The sequence below is a fragment of the Aquila chrysaetos genome, chromosome 10, assembly GCF_900496995.4.
Source record: "Aquila chrysaetos chrysaetos chromosome 10, bAquChr1.4, whole genome shotgun sequence".
NCBI lineage: Eukaryota > Metazoa > Chordata > Aves > Accipitriformes > Accipitridae > Aquila > Aquila chrysaetos.
In genome coordinates, this window is record NC_044013.1 from 10,376,292 (window position 1) to 10,394,266 (window position 17,975).

Consider the following 17,975-nt stretch of genomic DNA (forward strand, 5'->3'; position numbering starts at 1 on the left):
AGTAATTGAATGCCTGTGGAATAAAGATGCCTTGAAGAAACCCTGTGTCTCTCAGGCAGCAATTTCTCTCTATGGATTAGAAACAAAAAACGGGCATTTTTATAGTTAGTGTACATTTTTAATTACCTAAGTAAATAATGCATAGATTAAAGTAGTCATTTAAAGAAATGATAAAACATTTAATTAAAAACAAAATAATGAGTGAGAGGAATTCTCCACCAGGAAAATGGTGTACCGTAAGTAGCTATTACTAGTCCTTTGCTACACAAACCTACATCCCTGCTCCACTCCTCTTAGGCTTTGCTGTTTTTCTGTTTGGCCCCAAGGGACAGAGGTGCTCACTAGCTGCAATGCAAGACCTGGGCTGCCTCACTGCCAGTGCACCGGAAAGCACCAGCTCCTTTGCTATCAAGTGCCTCGTTTGCACTGCAGCAGCAACCTGGGATATGGCTGGTGCACCCAGGGATGTGGCAAGTTAAAGGGTTCAGCTACCATGCGTTTCACGGTTTTCAAAGGCAGGAATGCTGTAGGCAGCTCACTCTCTGGCATCAGCGCCGCACTTCCATCTCATCTCATCTTACGCTAGATGTGGCCATACAGCCATACAGCATGCCAACACTTCACCAGCTCCCGCTGAAGAATGGCCCCAAAACACCATTGAAGAATAACAGAAATGCATGAATGTCTTGCACAAGAAAAAGCTCAGGGAGTAACATCAGCAGCCCCACCGTCAATTTGATGGTTGCATGTTCAGGCCATGATTCTGTGGTTACCAATGTTTAGTTTTATAAACCTAAAAGTAGTACCATTGATTATGTAAGAATTACTCATGTATATATTATTAGCTGGCTGGACCTAACATTTAAGTGTGTGCTTTTATATTTGTGTACACTTTTCTATATTAGACAACATTTGTGTCCTCATCTTGCTAAACAAACATCTGAAATCATTGCTCTCATAGATACTTAACTGGAAAGCTTGGAGTCTCATCAAAAAAAACTAGACGATGGGTTAAACCTAATCTTTGTATCGTAAGGTGACTTTTTTCTGCAGCAGTTGCTTTTTTTTCCGTATAAGCCAGCTGCGCAAATTCAAGTGAGGCTTCAGCGCAATATTTTAAAGTGGGATCTCTGATATAGGAATCTTCACTCTTAAGACAGTTGACCTTTGATTTCAGAAGTGCTGGAGTGTTATTGGCTAATCAATATCTGGCTTGGCTGCTCTGCTTCAGTTTTTCTCTTCTGAAAACTATTTACCTCTCAAGGGTGAGATGAAACTTCACAAATGTCTAGTGCGGGCTTTAGAACAATTTAAAAGGTGCAAAGTTTTACTAGCCAGGACGCTGGGCAAGGATGTTATTCTGGTAGAATTTTGCTGTATATTGGAAAAGGAATGCAGTCAGAGCCTTCTGCCGCACAGGGCAAAATGACTTCACCCTATCAATATACTTTCTTCCACTAAAATATATACTTTTTAAAGTGAAAAATATAAACTGCAGGGTGCAAATCACTTGTAAATTGCTTCCAGGTTTTGTCTGGTGAAGTACTATCATTACAGTAATGTGGAACAGGAAGCGCAAAGTAGCTTTATGTAACACAACTGCAAGCCATGGAAAAAGAGGCTTGCAGAAAGTGCAACTCAAACTTGGCAGGGACACAGCGACAAATATACTTGCACTTCAGAAAAATGTCATACGGTTTTTAGTGTGTAGTGGTCAGTACTCTGTTCTACATCTGATGATAAAGGAGGAGTGCATGAATATTAAGTGTATCAGTTAAGCTTCTGGCTTAAGGCCACTCTCCAGGCAATGTGCCATAGCTATGAAATCACTCCGTTATTTTAGATTTCACATTAGATGAATAGGGTAGTGCAAGCTGTTTGAAACTCATCTTTGATGTATTTAAAGGTTTTGAAATAATGCCTAGCATTTAATACAGTTTTGCTAACATTAGCTTTCCTAAGTGCCTGATAAAAATAGTCTTATTTCCCACTGTTTTAAGGTTATTTTTCTAATTAAATGCAGATGCTTAAACCATCAGCATTCACTGCAAGATTCAGTTGTTCAGACATTATATCATCTATCTTAAATCCTGAATTATGTTCCATATTTCTAACTCAACACTAAAAACTACATTAGCTCTATGGCAGATGATACAATTATAATTCGTTGCTATGTATCACAATTACCTGGGACCAAATGGGAATGGCAGGAATACTACTCCGATCTTCACATGCAAAAAAGACTTCTAAAGCTGTCATTGACTTCACTGACACCAGTATTTGGTCACAAACAACCAAGTCTTTACTGCTTAAAATATCCTCCTTTAGTTCTTAGCCACACAGGCCCAGAAGCTTGTTTAGTTTAGTGGGCATGACTGATGGTTGGACTCGATGATCTTGAAGCTCTTTTCCAACCGAAATGATTCTATGATTCTAAGCCGCAGACTTCTATCGGTGTGCCCAAGTATTTGAAGCTGAACACTGTACTGTTTTGTTTTCCCAAGCAGTAGCTCTTTTCAGACCAAAATGGAAGATTTCAAAGAGATCACTGCCTGACATCAACACATTTCAACACCCAATTTTAACCAAACAGCAGTTTAGCACAAAACTGCCAGGAGCAGGTAAAGGGAAAGGTGCCAGATCCTCCAGCACATGTACCTTGCTTTGGGATACATACACAGTCTACACTTGCTTTTTAAGTTTACATCAGTGGTTATCAGGCCTCTTTTCAAAGTCTTTATTCCAACGTGTGCATGCTTTGCTTTTTTTTTTTTTTTTTTTTACAAGAAAACAAAGATAAAACCAACGAAGGTGTGAACTATCTTCACTCACTAGAAAAGGGGAGTCTCAGAGACGCCGAGGCCCTGGCTGACGGGCCCAGAGACCTGACAGGCTGCGCCTGGAGCCCCTGTATGGGGAGGGGGGTCTTTTTTTCCAGGCCATCCCTGCCCAAGTCCCCGTAGGAAGCTGCCTGGACTCCGGTCACTCGGGCCCGCGTATGGCCCTTGTGATCCAGAACCGGCACCTCGGGGCAGCGAAGAAATCAGGAGCAGCGATACACCCCTCGCCGACAAGCTGAGGCGCTTCACCCCTTCCTTCCCTCCCTCCCTCCTCACCCAACTCTTCTTCCCGCCTGCCTCCGCCGCCGACGTCACTTCCTGGGGGCGGGCCGCAGCGCCGCGAGCCGCGGGGTGTCAGCGGCGGCCCTGTGATGGCGGCGGCGGGGCGCCGGCAGTCGCGGTGGCCGGGGGCGCCGGGGGGGCTGCGTCGCTCCTAACTCGGCGTCGGGCCCCTGCGCCATGGGGAGGAGCCGCGGCGGGCGGCTGGCCTGAGGCGGCGGCGGCGACGACAGCGGAGGGCGCGGCGCTGCCGAGGGAGCCCCGCCGGGGGCCGCGACCCGCGCCGCCGGGGATGTTGCGGTGGGTCCGGCAGCAGCTGGTAGGTGCCTCCCGCCGCCGCGGGGGTGGGAAAGGCGCGGCGCCGGGCCGCGGCCGGGGGCTTCCCGGGCACCCCACGCACCCCCGGGCCGGGCGGCCCCTCGCCTCGGCCCGGTCCTGCAGGGCGGCCCCGTCCCGACGGCTCTGCCCGGGCCGCTGCCGCCGCGGGGGCCCCGGAGGACGCGGGGGTGCGGGCGGGCGGGCTGGCTGAGGGGGAGCAGGGCAGGAGTGTGTGAGGGAAGGGAGCCCTTCCCGCCGCCGGGAGCGGGGAGGTGTAGGGGCTGGGGAGACGCGCAGGCTTCACTTGGATCGTTATCGTCATGTTTTTTAAAATTTATTTTTAAGATGTATCGGAGGGCTTGGGGTGTTTCGGGTTTGGGGGTTTTTTTGTGTGTTGCTTTTTCTTTTTCTTGAAACCGCCTTGACACAGAGGAAAGCACGTTCTCTTACCTGTGACCCCCTTTGGGAAGGGCTCCCCAAACTTCTTTTCATGGAGGAATGACGGTGCCTTTTTCTGTGGACCAACACTCCAGAGATTTGCTGGCCTCTCTTCCTCCTTCACGTTGCGAAATCTTCCAAGGCTTTTTCACCCGATGTGTGTCTGTCTCATTTATTTCCCTGTACCTGAGAGCTTTGCAGCCCTTGCCTCTGTGTGTGTGTTAAGGCTTTGAAAGTGACGAGGAATGAAGAAAAACATCCGTGAAATGCTTTTCGCGGGGGAAACCACTTGAAAAAGGGTGCAGTTAGGGGGGGTGTCTATCTAAATAGGCGCTACTTGCTACGCTTGTATTAAATAGTGTGCAAAGGAAATAAGGCGGCCGTGACTGTAATGTCTGTCGTGCTGTAGCAGGGAAGTACACTGAGTTACTTGATTTTGATTTGAAGCGTTGGCTGGCTTCCTGCCCCCTCCAGCATTATTTCTCTTGCATTTTCTCAAAGGGAGAAATTCCTTCTATATGATGTATTTACAAAGTTACTTTTCCCATTCACTGGAGTTACTTTGCATCACAGATGTTGCCCAGGTTAGTACAAGAATTTATATTAGTTAGGTTTTTATATTTTAGTGGTCAAAGCTTGTGTCTCACTAATGATTTGTTTAATTTGTTACATCACTTTTTACAAAAAAAGATAATTTTTTTTTTTTCCTCTTCTTTCCCTACCTCCTTTCCCATGGCCCATAGATTTTTCCCAGATCTGTGTCTGAAGCACAGAGTTTGTGGTGACTGTCTCAATGCCAGCTTGACAGTGCTCACTCGTTTGGTCTGACACCAAGAGTTATTGACCTGGAAATTGATTGCTCTGTCAGAGCTCTGACTGCACTCTTCTGTTCTGTTACAGTCATGCACATGTTTTTTAGAATAAAGCCTGTTTGGCATAACGTAGCTATCATTTTTTCCACTTGAAGCTGGCTTGTTTTGTGTGTGTGGTTTTTAAAGCAGCATTATGTTTTCTGTATAGTTTGGATTAGGACTGTGCCAGTGCTAGGAATTCATGTATCAAACATGGTTGCTTTTCTCCCTGTGAATACACTGACCAGCTTTCCAGAAATATGTTTGCCCTTAATAGGAAGTAAAAGCTTAGTGTAACAAGATCAACAATAAACCTAGCGCTAAGAAGTTTTTGTTCTTCTAAAGGAAACTATTTGATGGGAAAATAAAACTTGCACTAGTTTTGACAGGGAAGGATTAGTGTAGTAGAACGGGATAATAAAAAATCAAGATACTTGAATAGACTTTAAATATGGTACTAAGGAAAAAAATTATTGCAACGATACATGTTTTGTGTTTTCTATAAACCTCACTGTTAGACCTTGATGGCTTTGTTGTTTCACAGCTCATAAAGGTGAAAAATGGCCTGAGATAGGTATCACACTGCATGTTTCTTCCGAGGGACACTCAGAGAACTCACCCCTGTGTGTAATCATTGGTTTAACATACATCCCACCATGCATTTGCTTCTTCATATGTCCGTGATGTTTAGGTTCTGAAAGAATGTCAAAGGACTGAGAACCTGGGGAAAGATGCTGAGAAAATAATCGGAGCGAGTGGGAAAAGTGGGGTGGCAGAAATATTTGAATCAAAGGGTGGCAAAATCTGTGTCTGATTTATTTCTGATAGTCGAAGAGAAGAATCTGTGGGTTTGGATGCCTTTAGAGCATGTATTTGTACCTGTGCTTGACGTGGCAACAGGTTTTGAAAAAAGTGTTCTCTTCTATACAGGCGGGTTGGAACTGGGGAAATATGTGGGTGTGATTTAAGTGGGATGTTGTAGTAATACAAAAGAAGAACATTGGTGTGCCGTGTTGGAAAGTAGTAAGGGATTGGGGAAAGGGGGAGGGCTGGTACTTTGTTGAAGGTGCTTTTAGGTAGTTATTAAGTACTCTCTGTATGAAACCAAAGAATGTTTTGCAACTTCTCGTTTGTTTAAGCGGACAGTATTTCATATACTAATTAATGCGATTGTCCTGAGTGTATATGGTCTTGAGAGCTCGTGTTCTTTAGAGTTGTAAAAGAGGCAGGGAAAATGAAGCAGTGGTCTTAGAAGTAAGTAATGAGAGGACCTGGTATGGAATTCAGATTCTTTCAGTTAAGGTTCTTTAAGTGGTGACTTTGCAGTGCTTGAGTCTGTGAAGATCTGTCCATGCCTGTATAGCTACATAAAGGGATGACTAGTCCTCTGAGAACAGGAGACATGCTAAGAATATAAGACTTTCTTCATCTTTATTATGGTCTTACAGGTCCAAAATGGTTTTCTAACTGAGGTGTTATTTGTCTTTTCAGTGATTTGTTGTATAACAGTAATTGGTGACAGTAATACTGTTGCTCAGTCTTCAGTGCCTATGTGGGACCCTCTTACAAATCATCATTTTGTTTTGGTATCTTGGCCTTCCATCTGCTTTATTTGCTCAGAAACAATAAACACCACCCTACGCAGACAGTTTATCAGTTTTTCTTCCTCTAATGCTGGCCCATACTAAATAAACTGCATAGTAAGTCATTAACCATGTGCGCCTTTCTAGTTAATATTGTTACATTACAATATCATTATCTAATTAATAGTTGGAAGTATCTAAGTTTTAGTAATAAAAAAATGGAGAGACAAATGGAGTTACAGTTCATCGGCCTTGAATAAAATGGCTTGATGTATTTCAAATACAAGCTTTGAGCAGGAAAGATACCTGAGTTCCAGCTTTGTTACCTTGAGATCTCAGAAAGACAGTAGGCATGTGGATGTGCTGAGGGTTGCATAACACCACAGGCACAGCCAGCTCTGCTTGAAAAAAGCAACTGGGCAAACAACAGTTGATAGGAAGCATCATTAATATTTAGGAATAGTACAGTACACTTTATTTGCATTTCCAAATATGATGGATTAGACTACATCACAAATCTCTCTACAGCAGAGCGCTATTGTGGCTCTCCTGGTCAAGTTGTACAGTACCAACGCAAAACAAGAGTACAAAGTCACGTTTGTAATGCTCAGTGACTTTCTGTACCACTTAGAGTTTGATAGATTTATGACAGTGTTTGGACTGTGTTAATATCCTGATGGTGTACCTGGAGTGTAGGAGCTGTTGCAGTGGTATTGACAGAAAGTAATGATAATTTCAGTTGTCTGGCAAGGAGGTCTCCAAAAATTGTGATAGAATACCCTTGTAGGTATGAACTTAGCTGCATAATTTTGAACTATTAGTCCTATTAGAACTACTAGTCAAGTGAAGAAGGGTCTCTGGATTTCCCTTCTAGTTGCTATTATCTGGAGTTTGAGCCTTTTGATCTGTTATCTAACAGTTCAATGATATACAAAAGATACTGCATGGAGAAAACCTAAGAGCTACCTGCCTGGTCCCTCTTTCATAAAGGACAGTTCAAGAGAAGCAGAATTGTGCTGTATTTGGCAGAGCATCTTCCTCCTACAGTTTAAGAACTTGAGTGCTGTTGTGCACTGACAACAACTCTTAGGCTATGCAGAGCAAGGTATGCAGGCAAATGCAGCTTTGCTATTTATCTGGAAGTCAAAGACAAAATGTATAGATTAATTAGTTTGGGTTGGTGTCTTTTAACTGGAAAACTTAGTTACCAGACTATTTTATTTTGTGGTTGTAGGAAGGTTCAGATTGGGAGGGACATCAGGAGTTCATCTAGTCCAAAAGTTCTACCTAGCCTGCATTGAGAGGTGATCACAGGGAATGTTTTTGACTGTTCTGTGTTGGTTGTCCCCGTCACACCCCATGCTCCCCCAGGACAATATCTATAGGGGTGTTCTTGTTCATCTTTTGGATGCATTCTAATGAAAAGCTGCTTCTACTAAGGGAAATGTCTTTGAATAGATTAGCACTAGAGGACTGTGTGTTTGGGATGTTCTTCCCTTTCCTTCCAGGTGTTGGTATCTGTTAAGATGTTCTGAGAGGACAGATGGTATTCTGTGATAACTTGCAGTTATTGGCATTCTGAACAAGGTGGACAGCATTTGATCTCGTTGTTTGCACTGACATGTGTGTATTATTTTCGCTTAATCATTTTATAGAATTGAACCACTGACTGCGGTTCTTTTTTTGGCCAAAGAATTCCCTGTATTTTTTGAATGCTGAAAGTACTTTGAACTAATCCAATGACTGAGAATCCTAGCTTCTGAAATCATATTGCTTTTCTGGAGTACAATTTCCCCCTTTTCTCTTACTTGTCATTGGCGCTTGTTCCCCTATTTGGCTAAAATTAAGTGGGTGTTTGTTATTGCACACTAGCAAATGCATATTTGCTCAAAAGAGTTCCTCTGGTTCAGACTGCCCAGCTAATACCTTCTGTACTGTCACTGAGATGCATATTAGAACAGCCCAGAGGTTGCACTGCTTTGGTTAGAGTAGTTTGAGAACTGGGGGTTAATGACTCCCCTCATGTAACTTCACACAGGAGAAAATGTGGCCCTTTTCTTTTGCTAGAGGTATTCTGTGATCTGCTGGACTGGTCCTCCCATTGTGTTCGGCTCTTTTAACCTTATTTTCTTTTTATATTCTGCAACTGCTGAAGGCTAATATATTTGCAGCACAGTGTGTTCCAAAGTGTGCAGAACCTGGCCCTGTCTTCAGCCAGCTGTCTGTTCCAAACGGAGACATCCGTTGTGTCCTGTGTGTAATTTTTAAATCTCATCTCATAAAAATTAAACTCTAAATTTAAAAATTGCCTACCAAAACCTAATCAAACCAGTCTTGACACTGTTTCTTTCAAAGACCATTTTAAAAATGGGAAGATCAGGGTTGTCTGATGTGCTGTCTTGCTATGAGACTTGGATGTTTGACCTGTATCTTGTCCCATCCTTTTTTTTTTTTTTCCCCCTAGCCATGAGCCTTTTAAGCAGCAAATTTTTATTGTGCCAAACTTCCACTTGTCACACAATAATATGACCATTTAATTGACTGTTACGATATTCCCGCACTAACAGGATCCTGCTCCCTTAATAGCTACTGTCTGTTTATATGTGACTGAGGGAGAAAAGTATTATTTTGTTGACAAAGAGCAAAAGCTTTTTGTGTTCTGGTCAGTAGGTGATAATGGGGGGATGGTCAGGGTAGATGCCTCTGTTTATTGCCAAGAGATTGCCTCTGAACCCTCATCAGAAGATAAAATTCATAATCTAAGGCGAGTAATTATGTGCTGAATTAAATAACATTCAACATGTGGTTTGGATATTGTTGGTATTGCTTTTTCTAGTTTCGGATGGGTTGGCTGAATTAATTAAAACTTTTGTTTGGTTTCTTCTGGGGTGGAGATATAGGAGTTATAAAAGAAAAATATAATAATGTGTTCAAATTTCATTAAAAGCATCATGACTTCTGCCTTTCAGTAGTGACCTGCCATCTGTTTTTCTTCATTGTATTGTGGTGTCCTCAGTAGTTATGTCTGGTTTTGTAAGTATTTCACCGGGAAAAAAGTATCTACAGTATACCTCTAAAAAGAAATTCCTTTAATTTTTAGCACCAAATCTGTTTGTAAGCCAGCAAGTAAGAACTGCAGCAAAATAGATCTGACAAAGTGCCTCTGTAAATGCAAGGTCATATCTTCCAGCAAAACACAGGTGACATATTTGCAGCTAGAGTTGTGTGGGGGTTTTGGGGGGTTTTTTTGGTTTGTTTTTTTTTTTTTAATACAAACCTCTTCAACTGCTGTTGAGAACAAACACTGAGCAATAGTACAGACCGTGGTAGAAAAGATAGAAAGTAGGACTGACAGCTACACTGTGATTTAAAAAACAAAACCCTACAATTCCTTGACCTCCGACATGCGGTGACTTAAGAGGATTTTTTTCTCCTTGTTTACTTTGAGTAAAAATAAGCATGGGAAAGGAGAACTTTCCTGTAAATGGGAAGGAGAGATAATGATGTGGACAAAAGGCAAGCTGTTTGTTTTCATCCTGAAATGTTTTACAAGGGAAAGAACTTTTATATGGTTTATACCAAAAAGTATATTTTGTTACATGTTGTTACCCTTTATTATCCTCTTTGCATATTTTTGTGCTAGTTTTATGGGTGGCTGTGCTAATTTTTGTGGATGTTTACATATCTGTTTGGAAAAAGAATTGCAACAAAATAGAAAGGAAGCTTAAGATTTAGCAAGCTTTAAGGATAAACTAGTTTGTAGACATGTCTGAAAGCAGGACATTAAACTGTTACTTAGGTCATAAATCATGTTTGAAGTGGAATTAAAACTTAAAGTGGTATTTGGTGAATGGAATAGACTCAAAACTGTGACGTTAATTTTTACAGAGCAGGCTTTACCGAAGCACATTAAAAGGAAGAGCTAGACAGTTCTAGCTATGAACTAAACTCTCTTCCTGTGAAATTTGTTGAGCAACAACTGTTAGAGCAATTGTCAGTATAATTTTGGCACACATTTTGAAAAAGCTCTAACATTTATTATTTAGGGGTGGTTTTGGGGGAAGAATTTTTTGAAAAGTTTTTTGGGTTTTTTTTCATACTGAAGGAAAATGTGAATTAGACTTGCAGTGCAGGAGCTGATTGGCATAAGTAGCTATTGCCTACTAGAACCAATCTCAGTATTGAAAATGGTGGGTTTCATTATTCATATGGGATAATGGTCAAATGAGTAGCCCAGAACAGGAGCCCTTCATGCTTGTGTAAAATAGTTTTATAAATGACTCTTCAAATCAGCAGGTAAAGAGCATTTCATTTGAAGATAATAGTGCACATAGTATGCAAGCATGTGAAGGAATGTATGATTCTTACGTATCTCATGTCCTGTCATGGACTTGACAAATGTAATTTTTGTATATGGTGAAATTGCTAGCTACAAAATTGGAACTGCTTTCTAATTTTAAGTGATAGTTCATAACCTGTCACAGGTTTGAATGCCTTATTTAATATTGAAAATCAAAGAAAAATATTTCTGCTATAAAATGACGTAAATGAGTCCAGGGACTGTGCAGAAAGGATACAATTAGATTTTAAAAAAATTTTTTTTTAGATACTATGGTTATTCAAGGTATATGAAGGATTTGTGTGTTGAATGTTTCATTTGCGGTACCGATTATGCATTTCTTAGAGTGACTTTGTTTAGTAACTGCTATTTTTGTGTGATTATTGAAGAATTGTAGCACTTTCCATGTTTGAAGTACTTTATATACTTTGAGCAGCATTCTTAAAAGTGGTTATTGATTTTTGGAATCTCAATTCTTATTTCATAAAATACGATGCCCTATAGTTGGCTCCTAATGGGTGTCTAAAGTCATCCTTCAGCTTTGAAAATCTTGCCTACTCTCTGGGAGGAAGATGATACTGCAGATAAGGGTAACTAATTGCGGGAGCCCACAGAGGAAAACTGTTAGTTCTGAAATTAAAACTGTGTAGTTGGAACTTCAAAGGCATCTTCGTTCCCACTTGTTTAAAGTGATGGGCTGCCTTGGGAATCATGGCAGAAGACCAAACATTTTGGACCACAAATACTGTCAAGTCTAAACTTCTCTTAGACCTCTTGGACTTTTATCATAATGCATTTTTTTTAAGGAAAAAATTTAGAGAGCACTGAATGGCTGTCGTGGTTTAACCAGGACAATGGCCTCGCAGAGTAGTTTGGGAGCCACTAGCCATTTCTCTGAGATTGAGGCTTGCTTCTTAGAATGTGAATGTTAACTAAATTGCTTGCTTTATTAGAGTCGAAGACACATTTATTGTAAAGTCTGTTTTCTGTCAAAAAGCATCTGAGCAAAAATATCACTGGATCTGTTCATTATTGATAATTTTCATAATCTGTGTGTCTGAGTATGAAAGAGAGCATCCTAAAATAAAGCAACTAATGAGGAATGTATTATAGGCATTTGGTTAATTAAATACATTGAATGAAGAGGATAAGAATTCTAATAATCCTGTAGAAAAAATTCAGTTGAAGACAGTCACAAAAGAGTAGCTGTTATAAAGCATTAGGTTTGTTTTATCATATGAAGTCCAAAATGGATTATGCTTTGTAAATACTGTGATTTGGATTGTAGGAGAGGATAAGAAAGCCGGTTCCTTAACTGATGCAAAGTTGGGCTATTTCTAAATTAAGCAGTGTACCTAAATCTCTGTTAAAATTCTTCGCTAGTAGTGGAAACTGGACATGTCATAAGTCTTTGAGAGTCGTGTATTAGAAAGCCTAACTTGCCTGCTCAGCTCAGTTTTCCTTTTCTGTTTTTATTGATGTTACAAGACCAGTATGTTTGGCATCAGTCACCTGGGTAGAGAAATTGGCATGGGGAAGTATGTTAGCAGTGAATGAGGCCAGTTTAGCTTGCTTGTTACTTTTGTAGATAAATAAAGAGAAGATATGTAGTTTTTAAAATTTTAAGTAGGGATTTTTCCAAGTTATTTTTGTGGGCATTTTGACAAAATAAGGTGAAATAAGAACAACTTGAGCTGTATGTAACCACGGCTTTGTTCCAAGCACCAGTATGACTTTTCTAAATACAGTACTCGGCATTTTTTTAACTTTGTGAAAGGAAGGATTATTGCTTCATGAATTCTCCGGCCTTGTTTCCTAGAGTGTTTATTTTCACAAAATAATGTAGTCTGCTTATAGGTCTTTTAGGAGGTTACAACGTGATTTGTTATCAGATACTTTAAATGACTGGGTACAGTAAGCAGGAAGAGGAAGTTGCATGAATAGTGCATGACTTGTAATACTGTTTTATTTCTTTACTGCAGTGATATTCAAAGGAGGAGGAACAAACTGCATGGCACTATGTAAACCTCAGGGTGCTTCAGTTGATTCAGTACTTTAGTTGTTAGAGCAGTGTTTAAAATTGCTGTGAAAGGCTGTTTCTTCCTTCACACTAACCTTTGATACGACAAATTCAGTTTGACTACTGCCCAGTTATGTGACTGAAAGAATTACTGGCTGACTGTTTTGAGTACAAATTTACACAGACTTCTGAAAATGTGCATGGAGTGTGAATAGATCATCTTATCTGACAAGGGGAAAAGTATTCCATGTATATTCAGAAAAAAATCCAAAGCAAGAAAATCCATTTCCTCAAAATACATCTTGGCAGCAGTGTAATAGCAGGCTTTTGGGCTATCTGCCAGGAAGTGTGGTATTCTGTTTCTGTGGCCACAGTCAGTCAGTCGCCTCCCTAGGAAAAAGGCTTCCTGAGATCGAGTTTTCTTCTGTTTATTAGGGTTTTTTTATTAGAATGTGGTGTCCAGAGGGCTTTTTGGGGAACTACTACTTTCCCTAGCAGTGTTCAGCACGGTTTTTGAAAGGAAGAAGAGGCTTTAATTGAGACTTCCTTCTTTCAAACCCCTTTCACTGAAAACTGGTCACATAGCAGAAATTCTTTTAGCAAATATAATTCTTTTTTTTTTCCTGTAAAAGCTGTGGGTGATGAATAAGAAACACTAGTAGATCATGTTAAAGGATACTAGCTTTATGCAAATCATAAGCAAAAAGTGTTTGTCACGTGATTTGTAATTATTGATGCATGTATTGCAAAGCTTGAAACAGCAATTGATTTGTTGTGTGCTGGTCTCATGTCACTAATCCTAGCTGAAAGATTTGCGGATTTCTGCTGTCTCACTTGACACTGCTGTAGAGCGTGTGCATGGGGAGGGCGTACATGTGTGCTGCCATAAGTTGATAGTGGTAGTCAAGAAATAAGAGTCTGCAGTAGATAGGGTATATTATATCAACAAGTTGACTGAGAAGGCATTTTTTCTTTTCTTTGTTTACGCTTGCAGCTGTTGGGAGGGCAGTCTCATCCTTTGCACAGTTCTTTTTCATAGTGCTGCTTCTCATTTGATTACTCTGCCTGTTTCTCCAGTTGCCTAATTTGTTGTTTATTCTAATAATGCTTCCTCAACAGCAATATAAAACACTTCTTCCACAGTGAACCCTTTTGTTATATCACCAGGCTATTGGCATGACCATGCAATTGTTTCAGGGAGTTATTTGGAGGAGAGGTTGCTGTTGAAGCCCGTTTCTTTCATGAAAGGAATAGCATAAAATCGCAGTCAAAAATTTCTCCCCAGTTCCCCAGGATATGTTTTTTTTATGCTCTTTTAAAGGAGCCTAATTATTACACAGAGGATGTCTTTGTCTAACTTTCAGAACACTAACAAAATCACTGCAGAAGCCGTTTAGTAAAAATGACTTTGGTTAGAGTCATTACAAATTTATAAAAAAGTAAAACTACAAATCACTTTTTTTTTTTTTTTTTTTTGCCCCCCAGAAAGTTATTTTGGTTTGTGCTTTATAAATCAGCTTGACTCAAGTATCTGTGTGTTGTATGTAAATGGCATTCGTTTAGACTATTTTCAAAAACATCAAGTTTTTCTGTGTGCAAAATTTATATTGGGGAGATATGTATCAAAGATTAAATATGAGAGCTGTATTCCAGGGGTAGATAATTCCTGGGTTATGTTGATAAATCAGCTGAATGGCTGAACTTTAGCCAATAAATTTAGATTTAATTTGCAGCATGAAGGGGGGAAAAGATCAGAGTGGGGTTTTTTTTTTTTAGTCACTTTATCTTATGGTCAAATTTTATTTTATTTACAGCTGATTCGTGTAATACACCTGATTAAGAAGCCTTAAATATCAGATTTTGTAATAAACTCGGCTTTATTTGTTACGAAGTCAATGATCTATGCACTTAGGTAGAAATCACTGCACTAGATAACTGCAGGAAAACTAACTTATGTTGAAAGGTATTGGTGATAACTGAATCTTTTTGCAAGACTCAAAATTTAATTTAGGGATACTCTGCTCATGCTATTTAGCTGCAGAAATCTTTTGACAAGGGCATGTTACCCTAGTTTTGCAGCTGAGTTTGATAATGACATTAGAAAGAGAAAGAACTGTCTAATAAGTTAAATTAGGAAACTGTGTGCTTTCTGCACCTCTTTGCTGGCTTGTGTGTAGATGCTATGCAAAGTCCCTTTGCTGTGCAGAAATTTAGACTACAAATCAGTTTTGTGTCACGAGCAGGATCTGTGACCAGCCCCATAGTTACAGAAAAGTTAAAGGCATTTCAGTTCTTGAACAATTAAGTTCAACGTCTGTGCAGAATTTTCCTTGGAGAGATATGTAATTAAAATTTCTCTGGAGATCTGCTTGGTTGCACTCTCACTAGCTAATTCTGTGATGATGGGGTTGTTGGGTAATTCCAAATGATCTTTCATAGTTACAGATATGAAACTTAGGAAATCTGGGTTCTGTTCCCATCTGTGACACTTATTTCCTGCTGTGACTACAGTCAAGTCACTAAGGTTGTCAAGGATGTGTCCTTTTCCAACCATAGCTCTGACAACTGAAGGGCTTCTTGTCCCCAGCCTGCCTTGCTTGTTCATTGCCATCTCCATGGATCTGCTGACTGCACAGCTTCTGCACTTTCTCTGTGGTAAATTTCGACAAAACAGAGTTAAATTTGTATAGACTGCAATTTTAACCTGTTTTAGCTGCACAACTGCACCTGTAAACTTGTATGGTCTGAGATTCTGATTTGGAAAACAGATTCCTCACTTTTAATTGGTTGAGTCTTCTTCAGCGGAGGTACTCTTCTCTGATAGAAGTGCTTGTGCAGTTAGTCTTGAGTTGCATGGAGGCCTTTGCTCTTCATAATAAAAATGTCATTAAGTTCATCAACTTTCAGGTGCTCAGAGAGTGGCCTAAAAAGGGCATATAAGTACTTCGGAAAAAATGCAGTAATACCCTAGTCACCCTGAAATTTTTCATTTACCTTGTAATAACTTTCAGCGAGTGGTTTGGAGATTAGCATTTATCACCATCAGAAGACTGCCAGTTGCTTTCTTTGCTTTCTCTGTTTTTTCCTTGCTTTACATCTGTTTGGTTTAGAGTGGAATTTTTTCAGGCTGTAGAATATGACTTTCCAAAGTGAGGATGTCTGGCATTTTGTGAGTGCCAGACATTTTCTGAGATGGAAGAGGTGTGTACCTAGTCTTACTAATTAAGCACTTATTTTTTTTTTTGCTTGCAAAACACTTTTATTGTGGCATCTTCTGGATTGATTTAGAAATTATGTGTCACTAATGTCAGATATCCAAAATGCTTCTGCTACAGACGTCGTTCTCTTTTTAAATTTTCTGTCACTGTTTAACAGGTACATTTTTTTTAATCTTACTTTTATGCTTGTATTTCTTTTCTTGAAGTTGTAAAATTCCTTTCTTTTTGCTTTTGGCATCCTATGTATTTTTTCCCATCGTTTCCCCTATCTACTTTTTGTCTCCCTGCTCCACTCTTATCTTTAAACAAGCTTTCACACTGGAGCATGTGACTAGAGCAGCTTTCCACTGCTTGTCATCTAAAGTTTACTCTCCTTCAAATCTCTTTGAAAAATCCCCCTTCCTTTCTTTCTCCCTTCTTTCTTCTGGACCTCTTTCTTTCTGAAGCATAATGCGTCTGTAGTAATGATGGCAAATGCAAAAATTTGTATGTTTGAGAGGATTTTTTTAATTATTCCTTTACTTTAAAATGATGCCATCCTGAATGTGAACATACCTAATGCCCTGTGTTAGAGATATTCATGGGTTAAAGAAAATTCTCAATTGGTTATACCAACCATTTTTTATGTAGCTCATTGTGCTCACTGTTCATCATCCTCTGCAGTTAACTGGTACAGAGGTATCTGCTGTTGGAGGTCTGTGAAATGTCAGTTTCTATTTGACGAGAATCAAGGTCTGAGCCTGGTTTCACTGGTGGAGCAACCCAACTGCAAAGGTAGTTTACTCACCTCCAGTAGTGGAATTGGTAATGCCCTTTGTAGCTGTTTCACCAGTTGTCCTTCCACTGGGCATCAAAGAACAAGGAGACCATGTATACAGTGCAAAGTTGGTTCCAAGATTAGGAATGTCTGATGCTCATGCTGAAATTCGCGACTTGCTGGACAATAATTGATTCCCTGTCGAACAACTTAACAGTTCCAAATTTAATTTCATCAGTTTGTTCCATGTCTTAAAGCTTTTTCGTTTTTATTTTAGTAATTTTCTTGGCCTGTTATCTGACTTATTACTGTTTTACTGTCTTGCATGTTTTGTTTTGCCATCACCTGCTTCTCCAGGTCAGAACATTACAGCTAGGAAGGGTTCTGGTGAGTCATGTAGCCCCAGGAAAGGCTCAATTAAAGATAGACTTGAATGACCTAGATATAAGCCCTTGTGTTACAGAGACATTGCAACCTTCCCATGTGACTTATTTTGGTTTTTAATTATTCCTTTCCATAAGAAAGGAATTTTTGTTTGTTTTTCCACTATCCAAACTAAGTTTTCCTAGCTGCAACTTAAGCGGACTTCTGTTGTTCATAGTCCTTCAGATTACCCCTTTTCTTGGTGGAACAGTCTTACATGTCAGAAGATGTGCTAGTATATCCCAAGTTTCCTCTCCCCTAGGCTAAATTACTCTAATTTCTTTGCTCTTTGCTTTTTATATTGTTCAGCCTTGTGTTGTATGTCATGTTTTCAGGATCTCTTGTGGCTAATTGTATTGGGTTTGTGTGGCAGGGTTTTGGTAGTGGGGGAGGGGGCTACAGGGCTGGCTCCTGTGAGAAGCTGCTAGAAGCTTCCCTGGCTCCAAGTTGGACCCGCTGCTGGCCAAGGCTGATCCAATCACCGACAGTGGTAGCGCCTCTGGGATAACATGTTTAAGAAGGGGAACCTGCAGCGGGTAGCGGGATCGGAATGTGAGAGAAACCCCTACACAGAAGCCAAGGTCAGTGAGGAAGGAGGGGAGGAGGTGTGCCGGAGGAGGGGATGCCACTGCAGTCCCTGGTGAGACGGCAGGCTGTCCTCCCGCAGCCCATGGAGGGGAGCGGGCTAGCAGATGCCCACCTGCAGCCCGGGGAGGAGCCCACGCCAGAGCAGTCGGATGCCCCCGAAGAAGGCTGTGACTCCATGGGAAAGCCTGTGCTGGAGCGGTCTGCTCCTGAAGGACTGCAGCCTGCAGAAAGGACCCACGCTGGAGCAGTTCGTGAAGAACTGCAGCCTGTGGGAAGGACCTACACCGGAGAAGTTCGTAGAGGACTGTCTCCTGTGGGAGG

The 17,975-nt window shown here is 40.6% G+C and overlaps 1 protein-coding gene across 12 annotated transcripts in view; it reads left to right on the forward strand.

Annotated features, from left to right (window-relative positions):
• Window positions 1-3,163: 3,163 nt before the first annotated feature.
• The window catches only part of ATP11B (ATPase phospholipid transporting 11B (putative)), a 72,808-nt gene continuing 57,996 nt past the window's right edge, over window positions 3,164-17,975 (forward strand). For all 12 annotated transcript variants that reach the window (XR_003925309.1, XR_003925308.1, XM_030027540.1 and 9 more), the window contains exon 1: window positions 3,164-3,438. Coding sequence is in view for 10 of the 12 variants with exons in the window: in XM_030027540.1 (XP_029883400.1) it covers window positions 3,412-3,438 (27 nt within the window). In the remaining 2 variants the exon portion in view is untranslated. The remainder of the gene's footprint in view (window positions 3,439-17,975) is intronic.